General features: G+C 56.3%; 1 protein-coding gene across 1 annotated transcript; it reads left to right on the forward strand.

Moving 5' to 3' along the window:
* The first annotated feature begins 2,032 nt into the window (after positions 1 to 2,032).
* Positions 2,033 to 4,647, forward strand: GALR2 (galanin receptor 2). The gene is made up of 2 exons (XM_050319052.1): positions 2,033 to 2,375; positions 3,693 to 4,647. The coding sequence occupies exons 1-2, from the start codon at positions 2,035 to 2,037 to the stop codon at positions 4,471 to 4,473; spliced, it is 1,122 nt and encodes a 373-aa protein (XP_050175009.1). The 5' UTR covers positions 2,033 to 2,034; the 3' UTR covers positions 4,474 to 4,647.
* The last annotated feature ends 5,186 nt before the right edge of the window (positions 4,648 to 9,833 follow it).

Below are 9,833 nucleotides of genomic sequence, written 5' to 3' on the forward strand. Positions count from 1 at the left end.
CTGAACTAAGCAGACATGGCAATTAAAGCCTGTTTTATGAACAACTGCCCTCCTCTGTGGTTCGGACAGACTCGGATTAGACTGATAAAGGCAGCACCCACCTTCAGGTGCCCCAGACAAGGGACCCACTCCAGTGGCATTGCAGCCACCACGTGTGGCACGGGCACGTTTCTTCCTCGTACCCTGACACAAAGCTTTGCTGCTCCTCTGCAGTCTGTAAGTGGGAGGATAAAGCTGCCAGCCACTGGCTCAGTGAGTGGATTCCTGCTGCAGGGCAGAGGGAGAGGAAGATCACACAAACCCGCAGCACTGCATCGAGCAGGGCCTTGGTGAGAGCCTTTCTGTGGGGCTGAGCTGCCCTTGGTGTCTCAGGGATAAATCCAGTGAGGGTTGCCAGCTCCAAACACTCACACCACGCAGAGACCATCCCCATGCCACCTGCCCCTGCAGCATGTAAGGGCTGGTATAGTCTAATAATATGACTTTTGGGGATTTGGAGGCCAGATCCCCATCCTGCTGCACCGCTGCCCAAATAACCATCCATGCAAGGTAACATCAGGAGCATCTCATCCTCACACCAAAGGGGTCTATCCACTTCCCCACATACCTTGTCCAAACATGAGCTGGTTTTGTGGGGCTTCTTATGGGCTGCTGAAGGTGAAAGAGGCTCTGTACCCTGCACTGGCAATGTCACAGGGCTGTGGGTGTCCCCAGAGCTCCCAGCACTGCTGGCAGGCTCAGCTCTGAACGTCCACGAAGAGAACTGGGAAGCTGTGGAGTGGGTTACTTACAGGGGTAATTAATGCATTAAATATTTCTCTTTTCCAAGGGAAAGGCAGCCTGGGGGACACGTGAAGAGTCCTTGGAGAGCTGATTGCGCTGGCCAGTCCCAAGACTTCAATCTGTGAAGGCTCTGAAGGAACAAAATAGGCAATTTTTGCAGGAAAAGAAGACAAGACGTGACAAAAATCTGTTCTTGCTGCAGTGAATCACTCTGACCCCCCAGCCCCGGGGAGAAATGCGGCTTCTCCTGCAAACCTGGGCTCACCTCGGGTGCTTTGGTGCAAGGATGAATTCAGCTGCATGCTGGACACATTTGCAGCCGGAGAGAAACCCCCATTCCTTAAAAAAACACCCCTGTAGCCCTCGGGGTTGAACAAGCCCTCTCCCAGCGACTGCCGCACGGGGAAGCAAGAAGGAAAACCCCCCAGATTTTGGGTGCCCAGCTCCCTTTGGGGCACCCAGCCCCGGCCCGGGGTGTAAATCACTAACAGATATTTACCCTGCATACCGGGGCAAAGCGCCCCCGGCCCAAGCCCCTGTGCCCGGGAGGACCCGGGATCCCCTCCCCAGGCTCGGGGCGCGATGCGCGGGGCCGGGCTGGAGCGGCCGCCCCGGAGCCGCCCCGGGGCCCCCCCGCTCCGGCAGCGCACGGAGAGCGCTGGATCCGCACGGCCGGAGCCGCACCGAGCGGCCGCGGGCTCCCGCCGACGCCGGAGGAGGTGAAGGGCACCCGGCTCCCCCCTGCATCCCCCAGCGCCGGCTCTCCCTGCACCCCCTTTCCCGGGCATCTCCCGTGCACTCTCCGTGCGCGCCTTTGCCCGTTCACCCCTTCCCTGCGCGTCCGCGGTGCGCTCCTCGCCGACCTCTCCGTCCACCCCCTGCTCCTTTGCATCCCTTCTGTGCTCCCCACTGCACTCTGCCTGCACCCCCTTTCCCCGTGCATCCCTGCTGCGCTCCCCAGCGAGCTCTCCCTGCACCCCTTTCCCGTGAAATCCCTGCCGACCTCTCTCCTTTCCTTTGCACCCCTGCTGCACTCCCCACTGCACTCCCTGCACCCCCTTTGCCCCCATATCCCTTCTGCACTCCCCAGAGTGCTCTCTGTGCACCCCTTTTCCCGTGCAATCCCTGGTCCACCCCTCACTGACCTCTCCCCGGACCCATTTCCCCTGCCCTCCTGCACCCTCCGTGCCTGCCCGGTGCCTTCTCCACGCACTCTCCCCCCCATCCATCCCCTCTCCCGCGCTCCCAGCCATGAACAGCTCGGTGGCAGGCTCCGAGGGGGGCTGGCATCCCGAGTCTGTGATCATCCCCCTGGTGTACCTCGTCATCTTCCTCGTGGGCACGGTGGGCAACAGCCTGGTCCTGGCCGTGCTGCTGCGCAACGGGCAGGTGAAGAACACCACCAACCTCTTCATCCTCAACCTGGGGGTGGCCGACCTCTGCTTCATCCTCTTCTGCGTCCCCTTCCAAGCCACCATCTACACCCTGGAGGGGTGGGTGTTTGGGCCCTTCATGTGCAAGGCTGTCCACTTCTTCATCTACCTCACCATGTACGCCAGCAGCTTCACCCTGGCCACTGTCTCCCTCGACAGGTAGGAAAAAGGGAATGGGAGGGCTCCCTGCTCCCTGAGGGTCCCCTTTCTCTAGATCTGCCCTAGGCAGAGAGGGGACACAATCCCCTGGAATTAAACCCTGATTGCTGCCATCTCCCAGGGCTCCCGGGAGAATCCAGGAGCATTTCCCAGTTGAAATGAAACCACCAAGGATGGGCTCTAGCAGAGGGTTGGACTGGGAGCCCTGTGCCCACTGCCCAGCTGGAGGAAGCTTTCAGACCCCAGAGCTGTAGGACTGGGCTCTGGCAATTGAAGTGGGAATGGAAAACCAGAGAAAAGCAAAGCTCAGGCCCCTGTGCTGTCGTGGCTCTTCCTGGGATGCATGGAGAGACCCTCCCAACAGCCCCGGGCAAAGCAGGCAAACCTTGAGGAGGAAAAGACACTGGGATATTTGAGCTGAGACACTGATTTTCCCACCTTCCCTTTCATTAGCAAAAAGTCCCTTTTTGTCCCAGTGCTGTCCCCTTGTTCCAGTGGTTGTCCCAGCCTTTTCCAGGGTAGTTTTCAGCCAGGAAGGCTGTTATTCCTGCCTGAGCTTTACCTCATGCTCACTCAGCCCCTGACTCTGCAAGGGCCGATGAGTTATGAACCTGCAGTGAGTGAGAGGCAGGAGCTCCTGGCGCTGCTTTGCTCTGTGCCTGAAACCTGCAAGATTGGATGTGGAAAGTCCATGTGCAAATCCCCTGGGAAGAGCCAGCCCCTGGATGTGTCCTGCCATCCCAGCAGGTGCTGGGACAGTGTCCCCAGGAGCTAAAACACAGCCAGGGGCTGCCACTCCCCCCCATCCCACTGAGCTGGGGGAACAGAGGTGCCAAGCAAGGGAGGGTTGCACAAGCCCCAGCTCTGGGTGTAATTAGGGAACCAGCTAATTAGGGAACTGAAAAGGGGTGATGTGCTTTCATGTGTGCCAGTGCGAGGAATTCTGTGTCTGGGGATCCTGGGGGATTGCTCCTGCCTTCCTATCCACACTGCTGCTATCATTTGTGCTCTGCCAGTCAGAGTAATGACCAAGTGAGGATCTGCTGGGTTAGGGAGAGGGACAGAAGGGGACCATACCCCTTGTCCCCACAATTACTGCTGGGAGCAGAGAGGGTGATGGGACAGGGTTGGGTGAGGACCTTCCTCACTCCATGCTGCGCAGGGACCCTGAGAAGCACCAGGGAATCAGTTGTGTAACTAATTGCCCTGGAAAACTCAAACCCATCCCTTGTGCCCTTCCTCCAATCTGCTCCCGGAGATGCTTTCTCTGTGCCCTCCCTAGGACTGCAGCTGTGTCCCTCTCCCTTTCCCACACAGGTATTTGGCCATACGATACCCCCTGCACTCGAGGGAGCTGAGGACACCCCGGAACGCCCTCATGGCCATTGGCATCATCTGGGGGCTTTCCTTCATCTTCTCGGGCCCTTACCTCAGCTACTACCAGGAATTCCAGCTGGCCAACCTGACCGTGTGCCACCCCATCTGGGAGATCTCCCAGCGCAAGGTCATGGACATCTGCACCTTCGTCTTCAGCTACATCATCCCGGTGCTGATCCTGATCCTCACGTACGTGCGGACGATTCGCTACCTGTGGAAGTCCGTGGACCCTCTCCAAGGCATGTCCGAGTCCAAGAAGGCCAAGCGGAAGGTCACCAGGATGATCATCATTGTGGCTGTGCTGTTCTGCCTCTGTTGGCTGCCCCACCACCTGGTCATCCTCTGCGTCTGGTTCGGGTACTTCCCCCTCAACCACTCCACGTACGTGCTGCGCATCCTGTCGCACGTCATCTCCTACGCCAACTCCTGCGTCAACCCCATCGTCTACGCACTGGTCTCCAAACACTTCCGCAAGGGCTTCAAGAAGATCTTCAGCTGCCTCCTGCACAAGAAGGCAGCCCACAGGGTGCACGTGGCCCAGGTGACCAACACTGTCAGCACGCTGGAGGCAGAGCTCAGCGAGGTGACCCAGCTGAGCGAGGCCCTGCCCGGCCGCTCTGCCACGCGCTGCAGGGTCCCAGCCCAGCCCTGGGGGGAGGTGGAGCTGGTGGCACAGCAGCAGAAGGCAGATGGCTCCTTCGTCACCTTCAGTGTCAGCTAGCACAGCTTCTCCCCACCCCATGGCTTTGCGGGCTCCTGCAGCATCGCAGGCCTGGGGGCGGGCTACGTTTTGGGTTGAAATGTGTCCAGTCGTACCCTTTCCGCTCAAATTCACCCAGATGTCATAACAGTGATGCTGCTGCTACAGACTCAGCCAAGCAGCTGACCGAGGATCCAAGGGCAGGATTTGCTTCCACCAAGCACTTGCTGAGAGCTGAGAGATCAAACCCCCCAAATCCACTCTGGTGTAATCACCTGTTTCTCTGCCACGGACAGACTTATGCCCTGTTACATCTACATCTGGAGCTTGTTGAAAGCTCTGGTCCCTCCAACCAACACAGCATCTGGCTGGAGTTAGTGGGGTGCTCTTTTAGGGACATTTGGTGGGAAAATCCAGGAGAGAAGCATAGAAGGTCACTGAGGACCAGGAGGGAGGGAGGCTGTTTGCTGGGGGAGCACAGCCATAGCCCTGCAGGAGGGGAATCTGAGTGGGACAGCCCCACACTGGGGGAGGATTTGAATGCCTTGGACAGCTCAGGCATGGCTCAGCATCTCATCCGAGCGAGGTGCTCGTGGAGAAGAGCAAAGCAGAGCAGTGGTACCACTTCCCTGTGGCCACGGTGTGGGACTGGACAGGCAGGGCTGTGTGAGAGCTGGGGGTCCCCAGCCAGTCAGGAAAGCCTTAATAAAGCCTCTTCATCTCACCTCCTGTGTTCAGCTCCCTTGAGACACCCCACAGCTGCAGTGGAGGAGAGGAGGGTGCTGGAGGAGTGGTGGGACCTGCTGGATGGAGGGGAGCTGAGGGTGGAGGATGTGGATTATGTCCGAGCACATCCATGGAGGGGGGGGTTCACTGTGGCACAGGAATGTCACTGCACCCTCTTCATACAGCTGTACCTGCCCATGAGAGGATGGTGTGACTCACACACTCGTTACATGCAAAGGCTCTGTGAGAGCAGAGCCCTGTGACCACCAACAGGGCCTTAAAACAAAGCCCTCATTTCTGTACCACAAGAGCATCACTGGAATAGGATCAATTAACTCTTTTGAAAATCCTGTGGCAGAGCACAGCCTGAGGTGGCAGTGAAAGTGCTCAGGAGCTGGGATGAGCTGTCTGCCCAGGTTTCCCTCTTGTGAATCCCTAAGACAGAACTCCCCAGGACTGGGCTGCATTGCAGGAGGCTATTTCTATCCTGGACCCTGGTTCTCCCTGGGTGTCTGCTCAGGACACTGCCCTCCTCCACCCCTCCCCAGTGCTTGGCCTTTCTTCCTGAGAAGCTTTTGTCTGTAAATAATTTCTTTTCCCCTGATGAGTGTTATTATAACCAGATCTTCCTGCCCCAATGCAGAGGGCCATAAATCGGCCACTGCCTCATATCAATAACTGTGATATTTAGTCTAGGCCTGCTTGCAGCGTAAGTCACAGAGAGCAGCATATAAACAGCTCCATTAATTATATATGGATTTATCTCCCTGCTCAACCCTTTACAGCCAGGGAAAACATTGGATCAGCTGCACAAACACAGCTAAAACCTTATCTTCCTCCTGCCCTCATCTACCTCTGCTCAGAGGGCTGCAGGATCTGGCTCTGATGGACCAGCAAGGGGTTCAATCCCCTCTCCTGGACAGTTATCAGCTCACCTTGGGGATGGAGATGTTTACCCATCACCTCTGCACTGCCCAAGGACACGAGTCCCTGTGCTGGCATGGCTGTCCCCTGTCTGCTCATGAGAGCAGAGCATCCCAGAGCAGACACTGGCCCTGCTCCCCTCCTTCCCACCCCAGCCTTTCCAAGAGCCCCCTACCCTGCACACTGCTCTAGAGCTGCCCAGCCACCCAGAATCACTTTGAAGGCACAACCCAGGACACCCCAAACTCAGCTCCCAGCCCAAAGCATCACTGTGACCCCACTCCCATGGGCACTGCTGTCACCAGTCTGTGATCACTGCTGAGCAGGGACATCCCAGAGGGTGACAGAGGGCAGGCTCTGCACAGCTCCCAGCCTGGGGGTTGCATCTCACTGCTGCCTCCAGCACCTCTGAACCCCTCTGCCACGCACCATGGCTCACAACAGGGCTGCTCTCACCCTCTCTGGGAGCAGCAGCTGCTTTGGGATGATTAGACAGCAAGGTGGGGGCTTTCACAAGTCTCTGTGGTGTGACACATCCAACCCACCCTCCACGTTTTATGGATCCTCACCTCTCAATCAGTACTCACTCACCTGCAGGCAGCAAGAATGGAGCCTGGGGCAGCTGCAGGATCATTGCACCACTTACAGGATACTACAGAAATAGGGAAAAAAGCCCCATCCAGCTTATCTACCACTGTCCCTGCTCATCAAAGGAGGAAACCATTGCTCTCTCACCCAGCCCATGCCTTGATGAGCCCTCCAAGGGCAACCACAAGGTTTTTCTGCCAACACAAAACCATGTTGGGAAGTAACTTTCCACCACAAATAACAGCATATCAGGAAAAGACAAGAGTATCACGATCTGCTGGTACTCAGCACCCTCCCAGCTGAGGGAGGCGGGCTCCTGGTCTGTTCCCTTGGGAGGTCTTGTCTTAAATTAAGACCAATGCAAGTCCTCACATTCCAGTTAAAATTAAATAAAAGCATATTCAACTGGAAGTGGAAAATAAATAGGCTAAAGTCAGCTCTCGAGTCCGAGAGTGGGCAGGGACACGAGGGACACTTGAGCTGAAACCTCAGCTAATGTGAACTTTGCAGCACATGAATTTATCCCTGGAGTTAAAGAAGTTGTTTTGGTTTGTGGTTTTGTTTTGAAACACTTACTCTGCCCAATTTGCTCCCCAGTATTAGGAGGCAGCAGGTGGGAGATCCTGGCACAGCCCCAGCCTGGGCCTCAGTGGAGCTAAAAAAAATTAAACAATGGAGAAATGGGGCTCTGGCCCCAAAACCTTGGAAATCAGAGAGTCTGTGCCAGGCAGAATGGGAGGTGAGGGGAGAACATTAAACCTTGCAGGAGCCTTGCAGAAAGCAGAGAGGAGGGCAGAGAGGGTTCAGCCCCATCCGTGGCCCCTTCCCACGGTCTCAGCATCACTTGAGGCTCCACACAGCTCTTAGCGAGGATGTGAAGGGCTCAACTGTGAGAGGCTCAGGCTGTGCTGGCTGCCATGATCACTCTTAATTAACATGTTGCAAACACATTCCTTACCATAAAAAGCCAAGGAGCACACGGAGCTGTTCCCTGCGCTGTGCAGTGTTGGACAAAGTCAGCCTGGAGGGGGCCAGTGGCTCCTGCTGCTCCCTCCCCAAGGGAGGGCTGGCTCAGCCCAAAACGTGCTGCTGCTCCAGAGGCAGGTCTGGCTGCTGCAGAGGCTGCTCAGCGAGGCCGAGAGCCCAACCAGCTCCCCGTGCCTCTTCCCTGTGCAGGGGAGAAGCAGGTGGTGAGGGAATGGTTAGAGTCAAGGGTGAGTGGAAGGCTGGATTTAAGAAACAGTGACCCGGTGGCTCAGCTTTTCCTTTAACTCAGAGAAAATGAGGGTCTTGATTCCCACCTGGGATTAACATAAACTACCTCTTCCTGCTACCTCCTCCAGCTCCTCCTCACTGCATGGCAGCTGCCAAGCTCAGCTCTCAGTCCCCAGCTGCCTCTTACCCCCATTCCTTACTCCAGATGCAACCAGGGCATCCCTGAGGTAGGAAACAACCCAACCAGCTGCTGGTGCTGGTAATGGAGAGCCCAGGAGGGAGAGGGACATTTTGCATCCCATCTCTGACTGCATCTCCCCACCAGCCCTGGTCTGTACAGCTTTCCTGGGGGAACAGGCTGACATCAAGGCCCAGAAATGCCTCTTTTGGCATGGGTCATGCAGAGAGGCATTCCCAGAGTCTCTGGAGAACAGGATGTGGCCTCGTCCCAAACCCTAAAGGATTTAATGCATTTTCCAGGGGCTCTGGTTGGCATAAGAGCATCAGCATGGGGAGGATTCCAGCTCCTGCACACTAAAGCTCAGGTGCTCCAGAAATGCTGCAGGCAAAGCTCCCTCTTCCCTCCCCTGGCTTTGCCTGCGACCGTTCCGGGTGAATTGCCTCGCCCTGGGATCAGGGGCAATAAAACATGTTTTACAGCTCAGCCTGAATTCCACACACTCTCCTGGAGAAAGAAACTCACATCAGCCTGCTGCAGCGGCAGAAACACATCCAGAAAGATGGAATCCAGGTCCTTCTGGTGAATGTCAGGGTGTGTATCCAGCAGCCTGGACGCTGCACACAACACAAGCCAGCAGCACTTTGCTTATGCTTTCCGACACCGTCCGGCGCCTGCCAGCCTTTGGAGGCTCTTTGGAGCTGGCAGAGGTGAAAAACAATGAGTGCTGAGGTCTCAGGTGTCCTCAGACATTTGAGATCTGAAAGCAGGAGGGAAGGTCCCTGCAGGGAAGGCTCTGGGGTCGGCACTGTGGGCCTGCACAGTCAGACACATAAAAACGGCCAGGTGGGGTGATCCAGGCTTGAACTCACACTGTGGTGCAGCTCTGGGCTGGACAAGCCTGTCCAATCTGCTGGTTTTCAGGCATTTGTTACACCAGGGAGTGTTTCAGACCAGGCTGAGGAGGAAGAGGCGGTCAGGGGTTTAGAAAAGCCAGGAGCTCCCTGAAAAACAAGAGGCTGGGTCTGCCACAGCAGGACCTGCACTGACATCCAACAGCTCTGCCACTGCTGGGCTAATCAGACACCAGCAAACACTCCAGTAAACACAGCTCAGGTGAAAAATGGATTTGCTCCAAATTGCAAAGCAGCAGTTATTGTGCATGCTCCATGCTCTATGGAAACCCTGTATTTCAAGTGTTACAGGCAAACAATGGAGCAGCAGCAGGAGAGAGGGAGGTGGAAGCAGGAGGTGCCTGGCCAGAGACCACAGACACAACACGGTGTTCCTCTGAAAGGCTTTGGTGCAAAGCTGTCAGAGTCCAGCTCCTGTATCAAAGCCTGCCAGGATTGCTCCAAGGCATGTGGGAGAGCACTTGCTTCACACATGATGCCCATGGGCTGAACAGGGGGAACAGGCTTGGATGCTTGCAGGGAAGGGATTTAAGAACCCTTCAGTATCAGATTTAAGAAGACAGGAGACAAAGGAAAGAGAGGGATGGGAGGAAGATGCTGAGCAGAAATCTTTATGGACACTTCTGCACATGTTCTGCCTTAGGTCGAGGGGCAGCACTCAGCCAGGCTACCACTGCTCTGCCAGGAGTCCAGACAGCCTTCTCCCTGTCTGCCACTGCCTCATGAAGGACTGAGCACTGATATGGGGACTGCTTGTCAAATTTTGGGTAAAACATCCTGGTGCATGACTAGACTGCACCCCCACGGCCAGACACCACCACACCCCAGAACTGGCA

This window comes from Myiozetetes cayanensis, unplaced genomic scaffold (assembly GCF_022539395.1).
Source record: "Myiozetetes cayanensis isolate MyiCay16 unplaced genomic scaffold, myiCay2020 scf22, whole genome shotgun sequence".
NCBI lineage: Eukaryota > Metazoa > Chordata > Aves > Passeriformes > Tyrannidae > Myiozetetes > Myiozetetes cayanensis.

Coding starts and splice junctions, on each gene's coding strand:
- GALR2 (XM_050319052.1), top strand. CDS start 2,035: ATGAACAGCTCGGTGGCAGGCTCCGAGGGGGGCTGGCATCCCGAGTCT. Junction 2,376..3,692: donor GCCACTGTCTCCCTCGACAG/GTAGGAAAAAGG, acceptor TTTCCCACACAG/GTATTTGGCCATACGATACC.